Source organism: Tympanuchus pallidicinctus, unplaced genomic scaffold (assembly GCF_026119805.1).
Source record: "Tympanuchus pallidicinctus isolate F22 unplaced genomic scaffold, pur_lepc_1.0 scaffold2, whole genome shotgun sequence".
NCBI classification, from domain to species: Eukaryota; Metazoa; Chordata; class Aves; order Galliformes; family Phasianidae; genus Tympanuchus; species Tympanuchus pallidicinctus.
This window is the reverse complement of record NW_026294721.1, coordinates 27582455-27603928: the sequence shown is the minus strand read 5'-3', so window position 1 is coordinate 27603928 and position 21474 is coordinate 27582455. Positions and strand designations below refer to the sequence as shown.

Sequence of the window (21474 nt, the reverse complement as noted above, 5' to 3'; positions counted from 1 at the left end):
AAATATTTTTAAAAATAGAATAAAATTACTTGGCTTACCATGCAGCAATATGTTCAACACCATCTTGGTACATCCAAAGCCAGTTCTCTTATACTCATGAGGAATTTCACACCTGTGTCTGTACTTTCCTTTCAAATTAGCTGCTCATCAACTCTATTGCTAAACAAACATGAAGCAGCTGTAGCTCTCAGACTATGATTAAAATTAAACCCTTCAAATCCATGCTAGCTTAGAGAGCCTCTGTACAGTTGTACTCAATTGATTAACTCCAACTGGTTCACTACTAAAACTAATCCATTAATTTAACAGTCTGAAAAGGTTTCAAAAAAATCATTTCACATGAAGAGGATCCAAATAACATTTCAAGTAAAACACAGAAAGATGATGCTACTAAAATGCTCTAAGAAAAATAAATAATTTATAGTTTTAATTTTATTTTTGTCTTAGAACAGTGGATTCTTTTATTGATTCAACTTTTTTTGTTTGTTTTGCTTTGCACATCACTGGAAAAATAAAAAAAACAATAGAGTAATGCTGCAATGCTGCTACAGGTCCTCTAACAGAAAAACGTAAGGGAAGAGCCAAGGAACTCTAAACGAGTCAGCTCACTTTTAGCTCCATGCATTACCTGTGGTAAAATACTGAGTGCCTACTGGAAGGCTGCGTTCCCACTAGGCTACAAAATAGGTTTTCGATCTGAACTTTCAAGAATAGAAACCCTCTCTGTGCAGTCCATGAAATAAAGGAAAAGACAAATGGCTCTAATCTATAGGCCTGCGATATCCTGTTAAATCATTATCTAATGCATAAAATATTACAGAGTGAGAAAGTTAGTAACACAGTAGCGTTCAACTAGAGTAGTGTTCTTCACAACCTTTAAAAACATTTAATGAAGCACTTCTTTGTCCCTACAACTTCTCTTTAAGTTTCAAGAGAAAATGCGAGTCTGCACGAATACTCACTTCTTCCCTGCTAGCTGCAACTTATAAATATGAGCAATACTAACCAGTCATACTGTCCTTTTACTTGTTTCTATTTTGGCTTGAAAGCTTTTATCACGAGATCTACATTGTTTTTACAGGTATGATGGAAGCAACGAATCCTTTCCACTTAATAGCCTACTTAAATTAACAGTATTTCACTGGAACCTAAACAGTCCCATAAACACACCGGTGTTAGTATTCTAATGACTTAGTTCTCCACCTGCTCATCGACCTCAGCATTTTAGGGCTGCCAACATCTCTCCTTCAAAATGGAGCCGGGTATGTATTTGCTTTGACAGTGTTTCCATCCCCACCTGTCCATCATTTCCTATGATACATCCAAAAGTATACAGCCCTGTATAAAAGAAAATCATAGCACCATCTAACAGTTATGAGACAATAGCCTGAGGCACAACATCATCCAAGCACTAGGGATCTGTCTCTGAGCCAGATGGACACGTCAGAGTCTCCAAAAATTGGCACACAATTGAAAAAACGATTTGACCCACTTCTCTGGTTGTAACAGACTTAAAAGCCATGCCAAATTAATGTTAAAAAAAAAAAAAAAAAAAGGAGAGAGAGAGAGATGTCTGTAACGTGACTCAAAATCTTTCCATGGGAGATGGGAAGAGATAAAATAAATAGCTGTGGTCAGAGTACATTCATTTCAGGGATGAATGAAGCCACCACTCAGCATGCATGCAGCATGTAGAGGGAACAAGGAATTTCACTGCCCTTCAGGGAGACAAAGGAAAGAAATAGGTGACATCACCCAAGAGGAAGGCTACATTGCCTTTCTCATGCTTAGAGCAGACCAGAGCCACAGCAGTAGCCAAAACCATGTCAACAGTCCATCCAAAGTTATCCCTTAGCCTCTCTGTAAAGATATTTTTGTAGAGGCATAAGACAGTACTACGTACCCAGCCAGAATGAATACTCTGACATCAGCATCAAAGAAGGCTGGAAATGGAAACGTCAGGTGGTATTGGCTGCTCTTCCTCCTTCCACTAGCAAAGGATTCAGAGGTAACCTTAGGGAAACCTAAAGGTCACTTCCCAACAGCTTTCATCTGAATCACACTCCCACAGTGACATGACATTCTGCAGGGGCACCAAGGCTAAAAGTTAGCTTACTCTGAAGTTCAGCAATGGGGCAGAGTAGAGTAAGGTGCAAAAGCAGTTTAATGCTCCATGCAGGCAACTTGTTAGAAATCTGATACAGAGCTAGAATCAACACAGAATGTCAACTTGATATCTCCAGCTCTCTTTTCTATTTGTCCAGTTCTGCTCTCTGCAGCAAACTGTGCCTCAAACTAGCATCACATATGAAGCTGTAACTGCTTTTTAGACATTCCAACAAAATACACATCAGTGGCAGCAAGGCTGGGAAGTTCTGTTGTATTTACAGAGGAGGAAATAATGCAGCACCCACAAATACTTCTGACATCTTTCATTAGCACATCCCCTGCCACGTCAGAAGCAGAGAAAAGACCTGGTACCATCAGCTCAGAAGGTGAAATAGTTCTAGATAAAGGAAGGAAGTCAGTTCCATGCAGCACACAGGAGCCCGAAAGCTCTTTCCATGTTTTCCCTTTTGAGTTTACACTATAATTTGCTGGATGGATGCTCTATTTGTATACAATGGGTACAGGTGCTCTAGGCCTTACAATGCTCCAAAGCCTTTGTTAATAACTGTATTGCCTTGGAATGAGGTTGATTCCATAGGGCACTTTTGTTCCTCACTGCCTCCAGGAGCCAGTGGTCAGTGTTTGTTTGTTGTCATTCTGTGAGCGCTCTGTCTCAAGCCACAGCCCAAGCCTGACGTAGGAGTACAGTTCATCTGAGCTGATGCTGAAGCTTTCCATATTGCTGCAATAAACTACCATCAACAGTGTTTCAAGCAATATTTGAAAATATTAAGTGGTTATGAACCTTGACTGCTAGACACTGCTACCAATAAGGGCTGTCTTAACACTATCAGCCAGAATCCCTGACCTATGTACAAACATCCTCTCCGCTTTAAAATGTCCCAGCATAGCAGAGGAGCACTGAGGGGCCATTAAGGGTGGCCTGGCTTGCAGGATAAGCTTTTTGCCTCACACCATAAGACTACCAAAATTATTTATACATTAAAAAAAACAGCTCTACTTAAACAACATGAGCCTGTTCTCTGACTTTCATGCTATTCAGGGGAAAAAATAAACCATTTTTCTTTTCATTTTCCACTCCAACTTCAGTCATGTTTCTGCCTTCCTCTCACGCCCTGTTCCTGGGTGAGGAAACCTCTGTGCTTCCTTGTACAAACTATTTGCCTTGGTTGGAACAGAGGGAAAATCCCTGTCTCTAGGGGGAAACAAGATGCATGACTACGCAGCATGTGGTTAACTTGTATGATCGTGGATTTCTCAGTCCTATTGCTGAGGTCCTGGGCAGAAGAACCTGCCTTTTAACTGGGCTGCTGGTGTCTTTTTGCTGGATGCTAGCAAGTCCCACACACAGGTTTGGCAGGGCTGAGCATTTCATACCTCCTACATCACAGAATCATTCAATGACTTGGGTTGGAAGGGACTTTAAAGACCATCTGGTTCCAATCCCCCTGCCAGGGTTATTCAACTTCTCTGGGCAACCTCCTCCAGTGCCTCACCACCCTCTGAGTGAATTTCCTCCTAACATCTAACCTAAATCTCCTTTCTTTTAGTTTAAAACTGTTCCCCTGGTCCTATCAAGGGTTATAGGACGTTTGTAGACACCTCATACAGTGATGAAACCTGAGCCAGACTGTGTCATCCACGAAAAAGATGGTGGCAGCACTGAGCCCTAACCTTCATTCCAACACAGCACAAGACCAAGCACCCAAAAGCAGGCACAAGAAAATATCAGGTCTAGTGCTTTTGGAAAGTCACAGCAGATCCTCACACACCTCTAGGGACTTAAGCCTCCTAAACAGGCCAAGAGACAGTATGAATATAGCTCAGTACTCATTATGAAGTTAATTGTATAAGTTAAACCATTCTATTGACCGTGCCAGAAAACTCTGCCCAGATTATTCCCTGGGACCCCGACCCAACCAGATAGTATTCTGGGATGCGCTGAACTTCTTGGCCAGACTTCCTGACTTCACCTTTTATGATCTAAACCAGATCACACTTGTCACAACAGAGTTTCACGAAGCTGTGACAGCAAAAGGACTATTTTTATCTTCAGCAAATTAGATTTGGGATTTTGGGGAGCAAGAGAGATGCCTTCAGCAAAACAAAGCTTAATTGGAGAAAATATTTTGTGCTGCACCTAGACTGCAAGCAAAACATTGATGTATCTGATAGTATGTTGTAGGGGAAAGAGCTTGAAAGCAGGCGATGCATGGTGAAGTATTCTCCTTCGTTTTCTCTCAGGATCACGATGTGGGAAGATCAGCAGTTTCAACTCCCACTAACCTACCAGCTGTGACAGGAACAAGCCAACAGACACTGCCAACTCAAAGTAATCATTAATCAGGCAAAAAAAAAAAAAAAAAAATCCCATTTCACAACAGTGGCATTAAAAGCAGTATTTTTACAAGGAATACATGTAGTCTTCTTCTGCCTTTCAAGTTTTTTTTTTTTTTTTTTTTTTTTTTTTTTTTTTTTTTTTTTACACTTTTACTGTCAGGTTTTATGTCTTCTGCATAAACATAAAACCAGCAGGGAATTCTGGTTTGTGTTGTATTTTTTCAGTGGCAGCTAAAAACCTGACATCACTCATTCACTCAAATAACTGAAGCTTTAAGAAAAACAAAGTCAAGCTGCATAAGAATGGTGAATGCTGCCATCTCTGGCTGCCACAGTTTAAAACAGCTTCCATGTATTGTGTTATATCATAGAAACTCTATTTCCTACTGTAAAAAAGGAAGGAAGCGTGTAATAATGTACCTGATTTATTCTGTTTGTGCTGCTTTTAGAAAGCACAACACAAGAAGCTGGGCCAGGCAGAATTAATAACAGAACCATAACTAAATACTGACAACAATTGTGATTAAGGTAAAAATTAGGAACTTATAAAACTGCCTTTCATCTCTGTAACTGCTTCAAAATCTAATAAATACTGTTGTAATTTGGAGGCTCTTTGTATGAAACACAGGTAGGATAGTCTGAGTCTGATAGACTGTCATAAGTATACACAAGTTAAGCATATTTACTTCTTTTTTATATTTGGCCCAACAAGGAAGACAAAAGACATTTGGGACCACGGTCACCTACAGTTTACACATTCACAAGGAAGTGAGAGAAGGAACAGCTCAGATTCCTTTCACAGAAAAAGCTTTTTATATTTTTTGCCTAGACTACATACATTACATAGGCAATAGCCTACAGATCTCCCTCCCACCTCTGCAGTTGTTAAGTCCACACAAAAGGATTTTTAAAAGACATTTACTGCCACAGCATTAATATAAATTGCCTTGTAGGGGAAAAGCATCTGCATTCATGACAAATTACACGGATTCAGGAGCTATGGAGAATAAGAGAGGAAAATACTTAGAGTAGCTCTTCAAATTCAATTGGGCAGTAAAAACAATCATAGCAGGTAAATGCTCCTGCCATCACAGAAAAAAAAAAAAAAAAAGAAATTATGTGACTATTCTGATAGAATACTTACTTAACAAAGAAAAAACGTATCATTTTATGGCCAGGAAGAACAGCAGCATGGGGAATGAACACCCTGCCAAGGATTCATCCTCCTTTCGAGCTCTGGCAAATCAGATTTCCATTGAAACTATCAAAGATATCCATGTTGTCTCAAAGGACACAGTGTAGCAATTGGATAGATCAATATGATAAGAAAAGGTGTTTCACCAGAGATGTAATGATAGAAAGATTGGCATGATGGCACGATGCAAAGGCGTTATAAAGAAGGGAAGAAAATTGCTCACCATATCAGAAAATTCCAAATTCACATAGAACAGCTTCACCAAGGAGGTCATCAGAAAGAGATCCTTCCCTACTGGCAATCAGCCCTTAAATGGGGTCTAATAGAGGTGCAGCCAGGCTCCATCCCTTCTGGTCAGAGAGCTGAATTGCCTTCACCTGTGCTTTCAGGGCTGGGTCCTTTCCCCAGGTGCTCAATCAGTGGTTCAGTCCGTGACTCAACAGTTCCCACACATATGGGTAACAAAAATATCAGAAAGATTTTTTCTCCTCAGGAAAAAAAAAAAAAAAACAACCAGAAAACAACCATTTTTATTTAAAAAGAAGAAGAAAGACAAAAAGAAAGAACTATGGCTGGCTGCTCCCCATTGTCTTTGGCCAAAGCCAACAGAGAAGCCATACTATGGTGCAGCTTCCTCCTCAGCTACTTCTCAGAAGGCTGTGAAGGTTTGTTTGCAAACCCCTCCTAGACAATGCAACACCACCTATTTATTTCTTACAGTCACAGAAGAAATGCAAAAAGGAAGAAATCTTCTTGGAAACCAGGCTCTGAGCAAACTGATGTATGTTTGCTGTGGATGTTCCTGTTCATTGCAGGGGAGTTGGACTAGACGACTTTAGACGTCCCTTCCAACTCTAAGGATCCTATGATTCTATGAAACACCCGATAAACACTATTTAAAAATGAATTTTAAATATGTATTTATATAGGCTAAAAAATGAACAACAACAATAATGCATATACATGAAATGGCAAATCTGAGCTTATTCTAGACTGCTTGCTTCATTTTCTTTCCCCATGTGGCATTTTCTTTCCAGTGGCTTTCCTAATAGCATAACAAACTCAACCATGTATAGCAAGGGAAATGAGGCTCACTTGAGACAAGACCAAAAGTGCATTCCAGAGAGGTAAAAGTTTGCATAGGAACATGTAGAACAAAGCAGGTAACTTGCCACAAAATCCTGTCACATTTAATTTATACACAAATCTATCTGCAATACAGTACCAGTGGGGAAAGGAATGGGTTTTCAACTACGCTGGCATCAAACATGCTAGTCATTTGTCAGGAAACATCACAAAACTTCACATATAGTCAACTTGTAGAATCAAATTTCAATCTCATTAAAAAAAAAATACAATATAGAGCAATAGTTTCTTAAGTGCTAGAAGCAACACAGCTTGATTTTTCAGTCATTACTGTCCTATGATTTACTATGAGTATTTTTTCACAGACTCCTTTCTACATGAGGGTCCTCTCCCATCTCGTGGGAGTTCAAATTGCTGTCCATGAGGAAGGTTATAGCTTTTTCCCATACTTACCTCGCAACTTACCTGGCAACTGTTTCAAAACTTACCAGAGTTTAATTATCTTTGTAATTTCTATCTGTTTTATAAATTGGAACACAGATGGGCAGCTAAAAAATACCGATATAGAAACATTCACTCATAGAGATATATATATAGTCATATACATACAAATTCCTCAGTAAATCAGGATTAAAAAAAATCAGAGCAATTAGTGGAAAAGAATATCAGAATTTGTAGGAAATAGACATGATAAAGCATTTGGAATGATCTGAAGGCCTGAGCCCAAGAGAGAATCATACTGACTTGGCATCTGTGAGAGACTACTGTATGTTCAAGGCTACCTATTCATCTCTTTTCATACCCTCAGTACCTTACAGAAAGCAGCTTTGGTGAGTGCTCTGTCCCCCACTGCTAAACTGTAGAGCAGTGGTCTCAATGTCTGGGAAAGCAGAATTTGGGAAAGTCTGGATAGCTTCAAAAAGGGTACCTGCAATAATTTCACAGAGCAAGGGAGGAGTTAAGCGCAGGAGGGAGCAAGCAAAGAGAAGCTGAGAAGCCACAACCACAGGATCTCTAAACCAGGGATGCTGAGCAGTGAGGGCCCGAGCTAGGGCTCCATCCTGCTCCTGACAAGCTCAGAACCTCTCTTCTATTTTTCAAACACTCTGTTTACTACACCATAAACTGAACAGTAGAAGTGCCATTTCAAAAATATTTACTTATCTGTGCTAAAAACCTAACATTACAATTTTAAAAAGGTTTTAAAAAGGTAAATTCAGGTCATATTTAAAATTGAAAAGTTATTAAAAAAGCATTTTCAGCATATGAAGTGCCAAGAATCAAATCAGTTTTTATATGCATCTGTCACGTCACTGTGGTATGAACCATCATGTCCTGGGGATGCACCAACACTCTCAAACAACTGCTGCAGAACATTATGAGAAACCATTGCGACATTTCAGCGCATGTACTTTGTCCCACAGGAAAAAATTACAATGTAGTTGCTCTGGTTCTAACTCGCATCAGATTTCAATCCTTCTGTAAATGAGTAAACAAAACTATAGCAGTCTTGGCTGTTATATCAGTCAGCAGCTTAGACATTTCACAAGGGTCCCATACTTAAAAATGAAAGCAAAAAAAAAAACCTAACTATATAGACTAGACTGTCAACTCTGCTATCCAAGAAAGCAAATTCAAGTTTCTTTGGTTAGGGGAGGTGTTTTTATATCTCCTAATGTGAGTTTAAAAAGGCAGAAGAAAACTCCAAAATGTCCATGTTTTGTCCAGGCCTTTCTCAGGCTCTTATGACACTGGGCTATGCTCATGGACACTCAGGTTCAGTTTTCCACTTTCATCAATTCAGGTGCTTATAGGAGACACTGTAATGATCTTCAAACTCAAGTGATCAAAGTGCACATTTTGCCAGTGACACCTCAGCCAGTCTGCCCCATCTGCAGGAGAGGTGGCAAATGATTTCACTCTTTAGGTATTCAAAATGAAATACACACACGGCAAATTCCAAACTGGCAGAAAAACCCAGTCATTAAAAAAAGTGATTTGTTTTCTACATTTGTAAACGCAAAGGCTCCATTTATTTCCACTGCCATAAGGAAAATGAACTGGTATATTTTTTTAAACAATTGTAGCCAGTACATTTGAGACTGTTTTAATTTCAAAAATGCTAACTAGCAAATTAGAGTTTAAATGGCTTTTCTAAAGTGCTACCATTTTAGATACAGTTTTCTGATTGATGGCATCACTTTGCCCTGCAGGAAGAGATTTCATTGTCTGCTTACATGTAGTGTAGGGATGGTAGTTGCTGGACTCACTAAGTTAAAAAAAGAAACCTAAAATACATGAATTAACAACCAGGTATATTTTGAGAGCCTGAAAAAATGCATATACGTATACAAAATTCTTTTAAAATAAAAAATGTATGGTCTATAATCTTCTATCTGTTCATCTGTCTCTACACGATGGGGAAATTCAAATAGCAAGCACAACTGATATGGTCACATTGTAAAAATGCTTACAGGCATGCTTAACACAGAGCGAGTTGCTTAATTCAACTCACTGGGACTATTCCCAATGCACAAATGTAAGATGTGTGTAATTCTTTCCAGGATCAAGATATGTAAGGATGACCTGTAATGAAAATAAAACTACCTGTATTTTGAAATTTCTTAACCTGCACTTATTTTTGCAGCTACAGCAGCATCTGGTGGACAAACAACAAAATATACAGTTAATGTGCTTCCATCAATTAATATACATACTTACACTTCAAAATACAGTTATTAATTGCTTTTGTTTAAGTCAGTGAGGGAAAAAATAAAGAGAGTCTAGCATGGGTAACAATGCTTTATATTCTTAACCACAAGCAGTCAAGACTTTCTTTTTTCATAAAATACAGAGATGTCGCCTTTTCCTCCCTTCCAGGAAAGCATTTGTATCTTCAAATGGTAACAGTGAATCAATCTACACAGGCCCACTGTAACGAGCGCTTACAAACACCCCCAAGATGCTCGGTTACGCAGTCAAAAAATAAAAGCAATCACAAATAAAGTTGTCAAATTGAAGAACCAGAGTTATGAAAATAATTAAGGGCCCCTGAAGGTTTTCTATTCATAGAATCAAAGCCCGAAAAGAAAAATAAAGAAAAAAAAAATACCCAAAACAACCAAAGACACTTAAGGAAAACTTAGCACGCAATCTTGAAGCAGACTGATCAGCCTGGTGACAGACATTCTTTTGCTCCACTCATTTTTCTCTAATTCCTATACAAATTGCTCTCTTATTTTTCCATATTCCCTTACAGGTATATTTATTCAGAAGCAGTTACAAAAATATTTAATGATGAATGAGAGTCGTTCACCTTTGCTAAAATCTGCTTAGTGCTGAGGCTTGACTTAGTTTCCTATGGCCTGCAGACAAGAGATTATAGTATAAAAAGATGAATATACTGACTTAAATGTTTTGGCAATGAATAAGACATTTTATCTACCACCAAAACCATGGAAGGAAACAAAGTAACAACCATTCTATTACTCGTTGTAAAATCCTAAATTGACAGTACCAAAATCATTCTAGAAGTCAGGCAATAACCTCTAGAAAATGAAAACAGAAAATAGAATATACATGAGGATGTGGTTTAAAACAATGGATGGAGTACTAACAGCATAACCAGGTTTCCATCTTCTATTTAGAAATCTGGGTGTTCTCTGGCCCTTCACATATAGTATGGCACATGGGACCTTCATAGCCTGTTTGGATACAAGCATTTGCAAAAACAGTAATTCTCTGATTTTAACTCCATTAAGAAAACAGAAGTCATCAGCAAGGAGTCCATCATTGCTAAAAGCAATACTAGCCTCTGCTTTTTCAGTTTTTATTTGAAGAACTATTTGCAAAATGCAAATTCCAGGGACTAGCAAATCAATAAATCCATGAAGTCACATATTGGTTATATAGCAGCACCTTGCTTCAAGTTACCCACTTGCCAAAGATTGACCACGGCAAGGAGTGTCTTTCACTAACAAAATGCAACAGATAAAGACAAAGGCAGGAAGGTAGCTTACTTAGGACACACACACACACAAATAAATAAATAAAAATCTGAATTTACAGACACGAACAGCTTGACTCGAGCATCGCTTAAGTCCTTACCTTTTCCCACTCTCCTTCTCTCCAAAGCTTTCAAAAACAGGAGACAGCCAAAAACTCCTGAAAGCCCATTCCAGATATTTTCACAGCAAATGTAACTATTCCCATACAACTTCACAGCCCCTCAAAAATGAGGTTATTCATGTTAGGCACGTAGATAAAAGTTAAAAACATTTTAGTTACAAATAACAGCGTCCTAGATCCAATCAAAGCACCTGCAGAAAACAGCTGCAGTCATCAACAAACTCCAGGGTCATTCACTGGGAAAAGCTACACCTGTGGAGTTCTACCACCTGGCTGTGATTTCAGTGATTTTAAAGGTCTTGACATAACTGCAATTTAAGAATCTTATTACTTCTAGAACCTTTGCAACCCTCAGTAAGTAATAAAATCAGAAATCAAAAGTTAATAATACAGTGCATGTGCCTGTGTACGTCTGCAAGGCAAGATTTGGCAGAAATGGTATCTCACATTTTACCATCCAGTATCATCAGAGGCAAACTTTGGAAAGATAAACGCCTTTAATTAGCAGGCTAGATGACAAAACATACGTTACAAGTGATTGCTCTAGTTTGGACCCCAATTATACACGTATTAGGAAGAATATTCCCAAATGAAGAAGGTATTTGTTGAGAGGATGGGAAGCTTACCACACCAAAGCTGGCCGTGCCCTACAGGAAAGCCAGGAGATGGATTTTGTGGCATGCCGAGTAGCTAAATGGATGGGAACAACTGTCCTAAAGCTCCAAATATGGCGCGTTTGGCACTTACAAGCTTTGTTTCCATGGCTTATCCTTTTGGGCTTCCCTCGAAGCTCCTGCTCCACTGCAGCCTCGTACTTCGTTCTGCCATGCCACCTTCGCCATCCCCTCTGCCACTTGGCAAGGTGGCTGCCCCAAGCAGTGTGCTATGCATCTGTGCTTATGATGGGCAACAGCATGCATCTCTGCAGCACCTGCCAGGCACCTCGGTGAGCCCCAGCACACACCAGAGGGATTCGGTGAGCTCTTTGTTCCCTAGCACTGAGGGTTTAGCAGCTCTGCAAAGAAGTAGGGCAACTCAAGCAGAGCCAGAAGCAAAAGGCAAAGGGTGATATGATTTTAAAACTCATCCTGCCTGTTGCATGTTTTTGTTGCCCTCTTTCTTTAAAAAAAAAAAAAAAAAAAAAAAAAAAAAAAAAAAAAAAAAAAAAAAAAAAAGAAAAACAGAAAAAAAACTTTTTGTTACTTATACACATTAACTACATTAAATATTCTATGTGCGGATTCAGACAATTCTTCCCTCAACGCAGCGCATGCAAAGCCAAAATGTCGGACCGTGCAAACTCCCCCGCCACGCTCGCGGAGCGCGTGCCGCCACCAGGCGGGAAAGTGCAGGCATGGCGCGAGCCCTGGAGGAGCGGGCGGCGAGGAAGTTTGCCGCTCGGCGGCTTCCGTCCGTGGCGCAGGGCCGTGTCCCGTCGCGCCTGCCGTAGGCAGACATGGCGGAGTACTCCTGCGTCAAGTCCACCAAGCTCGTTCTCAAAGGGACGAAGGAGAAGAGGTGAGGCTGCCTGCGGCTTCGCTCCTGGGAGCCAGGTCACGGCACAGCGCTGGCTGCCGGGGGGGGGTGCATCGGTTGTGCTCTTATTTTTTTGCGTCACCCTTTGCAGCAAGAAAAAGCACAAGAACAAGAAAAGGAAAAGGGATGAGGATGCTGAAGAACAACTTGATATCGTTGGTAAGCAGCCTTCTGGGAGTTATGTGACTTTGTGGCAGCTTTAGGGAACAGCAGAAGTGGAAAAGATTGTCATAGGATTCTTAAAACTAAGTGTACCCTATGTTCAGGTTTGTAGTCACTTGTCACCATGTTTGTAAGTTAGAGTCTAGCCTCTTTTCTGCTCAAGTATGTTCACATATAGTCTTGAGCTCTTTATTTACTTCAATCTCGTTTTGGTTTTTTTGTTTGTTTATTTTCCAGAAGTATTTGCTGTAGGTAGACTTATAATGCTCTTCTATATATTTCTACATGAATAACATGTCTTATGTTATTTGACATTTTCCTAGTTTGGAGAACGTGTGCTTTCTGTTCTTACTCAGTAGTAGTTACTTATTGCCTGAGTTCTTCAGTTCACTCATACCTTCAGTCCTCCTGAAAGGAGGTTTTTGTTAGCTTCTTTATTTGTTCTAGTTTGTCACACTGCTGTTATATGTTCACTCTATAAATTTGTTACTGTTAATTGAAGCCAAAGACACAAATGTTATTTTGTATCCAGCTGTAACTTCACTTTTTTTTCCTAAAAGAGGAGGATCAAACTATGTATGTTTTTGAGAGATAACACAACAGACTCCCTTCAGTGCTGTTTGTCCTTAATTTACCATAAGTTACTTCACAAAAGCAGCTAAAATATATTCAGTCATGAAAGATGCAGATATGTACTGTAGCACCACGCTCCTAACAGGATGTTATTTTCTATTTTGTGCAAAGGCACTGCAAGGGAATTGGTGCCTATTTCTCTGTTAAAAGACCATAGATGAGAAGATGAGGTACTGTGCTTCACCAAACATCTCAGGTGTTTTGCATTCTTTATTTTACTTCAATTTCAAAAGAAAATCCTGGAAGAGATTTGAAAAATACATATGCTGATAAATTTGCATTGCTCAGGGAGCAATGGCTTAAAATTTGAATGTAGGAAAGTTCCATACAAACATGCAGAAGAGCTTCTTTGTGATAAGGGTGATGTAGCACTAGAACAGGTTGCCCAGAGAGATTGTTGATTCTCCTTCTATGGAGATATTCAAGACTTCTCTGGATGCCTACCTGTGTGACCTATTTTAGCGTACTTGCTTTAGCAGGGGGTTGGACTCAGTGATCTCTTGAGGTCCCTTCCAACACCTGTAATTCTGTCATTCTGTGATCAGTAAGCTGTGACACTACAGGATAAGCAAATGTGCTGCGTGTGTTCTGTAAGATTATTTCTGCTTAAGAAAGATAGATTTGCTGAATTTACCATGAGGAAAAAAGACATCATATTTTAATTCATCAAAAATAATTATCTTAATTAGGCAGAAAATATTTTTAAGATAATGGGAGGAAATGTTACCTGTTTAAATATATAAACACTATAATTCTAGTTCACGTATGTGAGTAGGGCTACATTGGTAGAACTCTGTGAAGCTCAAATGTACAAATGTTCACTTGGAAACATCGTAAGTCTAAGAACTGCTATTTGTATGAAGTAATTTCACAGAAGATAACTTAAAGGTTTCTGTTGTGTTGGATATGTAGTAATTGACTGTGACTGCAAAACTGCAGGAGGCTGATCCAGAATTAAAAAAAACCACCTTCCTTGCAAGGTTACCTTCAGTTAATCAGCTGGATGAATCTAAATGCTCTGTGGTGTTATAGCGCTACAGAGGGATGGAGAACAGGAGCCAGTGATTAGGGATAGGAAGGTGGATAGAATAGCAGGATAGCCTGTTCCAGCAGCAACACCATTACATTGGCTGGGTATTATAAAATAATGTACAAAAATCTTAAAATACTGTCACTATCTATAGGATGTCAAGTCTCTGCGTACATACAGAAATAATGACTCCTGAACTAATGCAGTTAGAAGTTGTGAATACTCCATTAACTGTGATGGTTATTTTGTTTGTTTCAGGAAACTGGTGGGCTGTCAGTAATTTCGGTGAAATTACAGGAACTATAGCTATAGAAATGGATAAAGGAGCTTACATCCATGCCCTTGATAATGGCTTGTTTACGCTTGGAGCACCACACAAAGGTTTGTTTCAGGAAATTTGGAAAAAAAAACAGTTTCAGTAATGAAAAGCATAAATGTAGTATCGTTCAAAGGCAAACAGTTTTACAGCTAAAGGCAGTTCATTACAAATAATGCAGAAATCTTGGCTGTAGCATGACTGAAACCTAATGACTAGCAATCAGTTTCACTTATTTCTTCTTGCTGTTTTATCTGTATAATAAATTGAATCACGTTGGAGATGATTGCTTGTTACTGGATAAAAAGTAAAGTAACTTATTAAATTCTTTTATGGTATCAATTTGAGAATGAAACTTGAGGCAAATGAGTTTGAAGGATTATTGCTGCATCCTTTTCAGAATGTATTGGTTTTGCCACTGTGCAAACATAGTATGGTGTATGGCACTGGTATGGAGGGGGTGAGCTTGTCTTCTACCATCAGTCAGACAAGAAATACTCCACGACCCTCGTGGTGTGTTTTGTCTGAGTGAGTTCAAACCAGCAATGACAGTATTATCTCACTTTGGTTTTGAGGAATGGAGAGGCCAGTAGCTTTTTAAGGTGTAGGGCTCTGTTCCTGGAGACAAACTGTAATTTTGTTATTGAGAAAATAATATTACAATGAAATTATGGTTTTCAACATCACCTGGAGAATTACAAAACATTCTTGACTGTAAATTCCTTAGAACAAGGATTATATTTGTGCTGTTTTACTTGAATGTAAGCAAGCACCTCCATTGTTTTTCTTTAAGAATGTGGATATTATAAAGGAATTTTTAAAGAAGAGCAGTATTGCAAATTTCTATAGTATTTAGCAGTGGCAGTTGTATTGTTTTTCAGCTTGTTTGAAACAGCAGAGTTAACAGATTAAATACTGTGTGTAACACATACCTTGTAACTAATGGAACATTCATTCCTAAGATGATGAAGGCCCTAGTCCTCCTGAACAGTTTACAGCCGTGAAGTTGTCTGATACAAGGTAACTACTGTAACAAAATGTTACAAGCCTTGATATTTGTTTTCTTTGTTTCTGATATGAATACCTGTTTCTATATTCTCTTAAAATACATTGCATACTAATAACATATTTTTGATTTATTGGAAATTGTGAATTGCTTTAAATCAAGATGTTCTTCTTTGTTTCCCTGCATTTTTTCTTTGAGGATTGCTCTGAAGTCTGGCTATGGGAAATACCTGGGTATAAATTCAGATGGACTTGTTGTCGGGCGTTCAGATGCTATAGGATCAAGAGAGCAATGGGAACCTGTCTTCCAAGATGTAAGCTGCTTAGGATAATTCATTCAGTGTTCTTGGCATCTGACTGCATTTTGACTTGCGATCTGTATTGACAAGCAGTTAAGTGTTATTTACAAGTTGCTTTTTTGCAATTTCTTTCATATTGTAAGTTCTTATCTTCTGTTTTCCCAAGTATGATGTAGTTTTTGTATTTCTTCAGGAATTTTTTTTATGTACTTCAAGTTCCTGCATTTTGGCAGCTATGTAGGAAGTAAGAATGGAGAAGACTGCCAACTAGCTGTTAAATGTCTACATGTAAAAGAACAGAATACACATACAGAGCTTTCTGTTGTATTGTAAAGAATCAATGTTACCATTAAGGTTTATATACAAATTTTATACTAACAGTATGTGATATTTCTACAGAAAAAAATGGCATTACTGGCAGCAAACAGTCGTTTCATTAGGTGTAATGAAGATGGAGACATAGAAGCCAAAAGCAAAACTGCAGGGGAAGAAGAAATGATAAAGGTAATTACCATATTCTACAATTAATGCTGGCCTGGCATCGATATTCAAGCTTACCCAAGTACTTCTATGCTACAGCTTACTGAGGGCATAGAGATATAATTGTTTTCTGTAAGCTACCAAGTGATTTGGCCATAAAAGAGGCAAATGAGCTTCAGGAATGCCTAAACTGAGGTACATACCTATCTGCTGGAAATACTTATGCCACTAAAGAAGTGGTGGGTAAAACCCTCTCATGATACACCAGATAATTCTGAACTGCTTGGTACAAGAAGGTGAATTCTGGCTGAACCAGCAGCAGAGAAGGGTTATCCAGAATGATGCTGGTGCAGAGATTTCATGTAAGAGGATGTGGAAATATGTCATTTGGACTTGAAAAGCATGTGCCTGCAGATAGAGAGAAGTGTGTATTAGTCAGAGCAATAATACTACAGACTCAATCTCTCAGAAATACATTTTATCCCTGATAACTCTTAACAGTTGTAATGGTGCTGCTTTGAGGGTGGAATTACATCTTACAGTATTTTGAAGCACTATGCTTAATCCTTCCCTGTACTATAGGAAGCTCTTGCTTTTATTGCTGTTTTTTTCTAGTTAACCAGTCTGGAAGCTGAGAACTTAAAGTTACTCTGACTCTCACTTGGTTATGAAGGTTATATTGTCTTATTTTTAATAAAAAATTGCAATCTAAAGAAGACATTTTCTGTTATGTATTTTCTTCTCCGTGAACAGATTCGAACTTGTGCTGAAAGAGAAACTAAGAAGAAAGATGATGTTCCACAGGAAGACAAAGGAAATGTTAAACAGTGTGAAATCAACTATGTGTATGTAGTTGGGAGCTATTAACAGGTTTAAGTAACTTCTTCCTCTTTTCTTTGGGAGCTTCTTTGATGAAAGGGTCAAACTCCCAACCAGTTGGTTACTTCCTCCTACTCAGCAGCAAAAGGACATAATATAGGATGAGAAGGTTCATAGGTCAAGATGAAAAGAAGGAGATTGCTTACTAGTTAATGTCACAGAGAAAACAGACAAACCTTGGGGGAAATTAATGTATTGCCTCTTACTACATATATATGGGTATAAGATATGGGTAGTAAGAGAGAGACGAGCAAAAATTAAAAAACCTATCTTTCCCCTTGCTCCCAAGCTCAACTTCACTTCGTTCTCTTCCACACCTATCCCTCAATTGGGGACTGGCCAGTACAGGATAGTTTTTCTTTTCCATGCTTTCATTCTGTGTGTTCCCCTCTAATGTCATCCTCTTCACTGGCTGTAGGAGAATATCAGCTTAGGCTCCTGAATCACCTCCTTTTTCTACTTTGTCCTTGGTGTTCATACCATATTTACTGTTTTTCTTCCTCTCCTCTGCTTGTGTGGCAACTTTGTCCTTTCTTAGATGATTTCACAGAGGCATCACCAGCTCTGCTAAATAGACTCGGGTTTTCCACGTGGTGGGTCTGTTTAGCATGGGGCAGTTCCTGGCCTCTTCTCACAGGGGTCACACCTGCAGCCTTTTCATTACCAACACCTTGCCACCTACACCCAATGCACCTTCATCTTCATTCCTGTCTTTTTTTGCTACTAGGTGAAGGAATTGAAGTTCTTCAGAACTTTTAACCATATCACATTAATCATGCATGGTATCATTCCCACTCTGCCTCAAGAAACTGAGTAATTTTCACATAGATAAATTTTAGTGCACTTCTGGTAGTGTGATGGTTTGTTAGATCTTTATTAGGCCAGTTGTCTACTGCAAGATACTCCTCACAGTTGTTTTTATTGAAATACAGAACTTGAAGTAAGTTACAGTTCTTAACGTTTTTTCCTCTTTTTTTTCAGAAAGAAATTCCAAAGTTTCCAAGACAAAAAGCTGAAAGTAAGCAAAGAAGATACAAAAGCCCTCCGAAAAGCCAGGAAAGAAGGCACTTTTCATGAAGCACTGCTTGACAGGTACTTTAATGTAGAAGAAATAACGCACTAATTTAAAAGTTATTGGGAGATGGGGTTACAGTAAAATTGGATACAAAAAATGGATAGGTTTTATGGAGGGGAAGGTAGAGAGGAGGTGCAGATATGAGCACTTCCTCCCAGGTCAAGATATTGCAGCAAGTCATATGCATTTTTGTTGTTACTCTCCAAATTTTCACATATTTACCTAAAATTTCTGGGTTGGGAAACTCATCAGAACTGAATCATTTGGGCATCTGCAGATTTGCTCAGTTTATTGAGTACAGAGGAGGTGAGCAATGACTCTTTTTAATAATAAGAAATAAGCTTTTAAATTTTTCAGTACCTTTTGGAAAGGGGAGAGCTGCATTTTAGGAAGAAATAGCATTTATTAAGAAATCTTCAGGTTGTTTAGTGAGAATAAATCTCTTATTTCCCCAGGGAGCCAGGAATACAGAAAATGTCTTGAACTTTTAAAATGTTTTGTATGGTATAAATTTTCATACATTAATTCATTAAGTGGAAAATGCAGAAGACTGCTTCTGAGAACTCGTAATTGTAAGCGGGGTGAAAAAATTCACTGCAGCCATCATAGATTGAGTGTCAGTTTCAGCTCTCAGTTTGAATTCTACCCCTCAGAGTGATCTGGTGGGTTTTTGTGTTTGCTTTGAGAAAGAAAACAGAAAGCTGCTTTCAATGCCTGTTTAAGATTTAGAGTCAAATGAAACATTCAGATGCAGTGTCCAGTGTTTAATGTTTTGTTTCGTTCCCCTTTCCACACAGGCGAGCAAAAGTGAAAGCAGACAGATACTGCAAGTGAGAGCCTGTTCGTCCATTTTCTTCTGCGTCTTTGATTATATGATGATACTGAGAACACAAGTAAAGTCTTTTATAATTGTTTTTACAAAAGCTGTTTTCCTGATGTTTTTATTATGTTATTTTTAAAGGACTGCCTAAGAGCTGTAAATAAGCATCAACCTATTCTCAAATTTCAATAACTATTACTATTAATATTTTGCTACAACTACATGCTATTGAAACAGTAAGATAATTACTTAATGGAAGACAAGTTATTTGATCCACTGATCTCCCAAGGTTGATGGAAGAAACCTGAGTTCAGAGACTGATAAAGGGCAGATGAGAACAGCAAAGTTGTCAACAATAAAATATTGTTAATGCATTGAACTGTCAATAAATATGTAAATGCCTCGAACAAGCAAGAGGAAATAAATAGAATACATCATACCAGTTACTGAGTAGAACATCTGTGGAACCATCCAATGCAGTGTGAGGTAGGGACCAGAGTGTTCAGAATTCAGAAAGCAGTGTTTGAAACAGACCCGTTGTTCAGATTGATAAATTACAAAATCCAGGTGCTGGTGAAGGTCTGGACAAGTCAACCTTAAAACAAATGGAAATGCAATTGTCTTGTAAGAAAAGGGACTGACTGTCTTGTTAGCAGGCTCCTCCTCATTTAACAAGAGGAGAAGGATAACTTCAGTCAAACTTGCTAGTTTCTTTAGGGCATAGTTTTTAAATAGTCTTTAATAAAACAGCAGTGCTTTTCGTAAGGTCATAGTATAATGTGTATTCCTGGTATCTTGTACAAAATGTGTTTTCCTGTGTCTGTTCTGATTACCAAGAAGTTTCTCAATAAAAACATCTCTATAGGAACTACCTCAGATCACTTACTCTCTCTTTCTATGTAATCTACGTCATAAAGACTACTTGGTAACAATGTTGAGGATTGTTATGGCAATAATTTGAGCTCTCCATGGAGCCCTTACTAACTGTCAATATGAACTGCAGAAATAGTAGAAAGTTGTGAGCTAATGCAAGATAGTGATGACTCTAAGAAGCACAGGAACAGACCAATAAAGTCTTGGCATATAATGGCAATTTCAGTTGTTCTAATTTTACATGTGGCTGGTCTTGAGGAAAAGCACAGAGTTTAAGTACCTCGTAAACCCACTGTTTAAGTTTTCAAGAGTAAAACAAATAGTAGCCAGAATGAGAAGATTAGCCAAGGTCAGTAATAAAAGTTTTTGGTTTTTTTTCCCTAGGAATTTAGAAAATAAGGAGATAATAGAAATATTTATGATACCAAAAGAAGAAAAATTCCATGGGCTAGGCAAATTGATGATACGATGTAAGGACTGTTTAATTCATGTTTTCAGAAAAGCAAATAAAAATTGAGACTTTTCTCTGAAGAATTCTTCTAAGCTTTTCATACACAGATTTTGCCAGACGACATTCTTCTCTAATGCTTTGAAGTTCGTTGAATTTTCTCATACTATTCATTTGATACCTGTTCTGCAGGAATAAGCACGTTCACTAATTCCTGGCATAAATATCTGTTTTGGAATGAGTGCATTTTCTTCCCTATTTAGTTTGAGAAATGAAATGTGTCCCCTCTGCGGAGCTGGTTTGTGCAACTGTTGGGATATTTATGTTTCTAACTGTCTCATATGTACAAGTTGTTGGAGACTTCCCTATGATTCCAGCTGCTTTGTAAGATTCTGTGTCTTAATGCTGATAGAATACCAAGGATGCAGAGAAATTAAATACAACTGTACAATACAGTTACAGCGAGAATTCTTCTCTAAATTTTCACATGTACTCCTTGAGTAGCTGCTTTCTGAACTTAAATGATCTTCTGTAGAATTCTTTTCCACCATTGGCATTCCTTGTTTTTCATACCTTATTGCATCCCTTATTGTGTTTCAGACCACGCTGTTAACAAAAATGTAACAGTATCAGTTGACCATCTAAACTAATCAGTCAATCACTTTGCTTTTTATAATTAAGATATGATTATGGTAAATTGTTAACATTTTATTCCTAGTTCTAGTATAAAACTTTGAGATTACTGTTTAACACGTAGCAGGGATGGCTGAAAATTATACTTATCAGTGTCTATTAACTGGGCATTCTTTCAAAGAAAGCAATTGTTAGGAATATTAAAGTGTTTTCTAGTAAGACTACATTAAAACACTTGGGAAAAAAAAAAAAAAACTGTAATCAGCAGAACTGATCTTTGATTGTAATTTTACAGGTATCTCCAGAATTTTGTTAAAATTCCTTAACATGTGAGTAACCCAGGCATAAAAGTCTTGTCTGTATCACACGTGAATATTTGGCTTGTATTAAGGGTATGGCTCCAAAA

The 21474-nt window shown here is 38.2% G+C and overlaps 1 protein-coding gene across 1 annotated transcript; it reads left to right on the top strand.

Annotated features, from left to right (window-relative positions):
- Positions 1–12258: 12258 nt before the first annotated feature.
- On the top strand, positions 12259–19990 carry FRG1 (FSHD region gene 1). The gene is made up of 9 exons (XM_052682098.1): positions 12259–12397; positions 12507–12574; positions 14499–14621; positions 15519–15576; positions 15761–15875; positions 16260–16364; positions 17094–17185; positions 18201–18311; positions 19092–19990. The coding sequence occupies exons 1-9, from the start codon at positions 12336–12338 to the stop codon at positions 19126–19128; spliced, it is 771 nt and encodes a 256-aa protein (XP_052538058.1). The 5' UTR covers positions 12259–12335; the 3' UTR covers positions 19129–19990.
- Positions 19991–21474: the final 1484 nt, after the last annotated feature.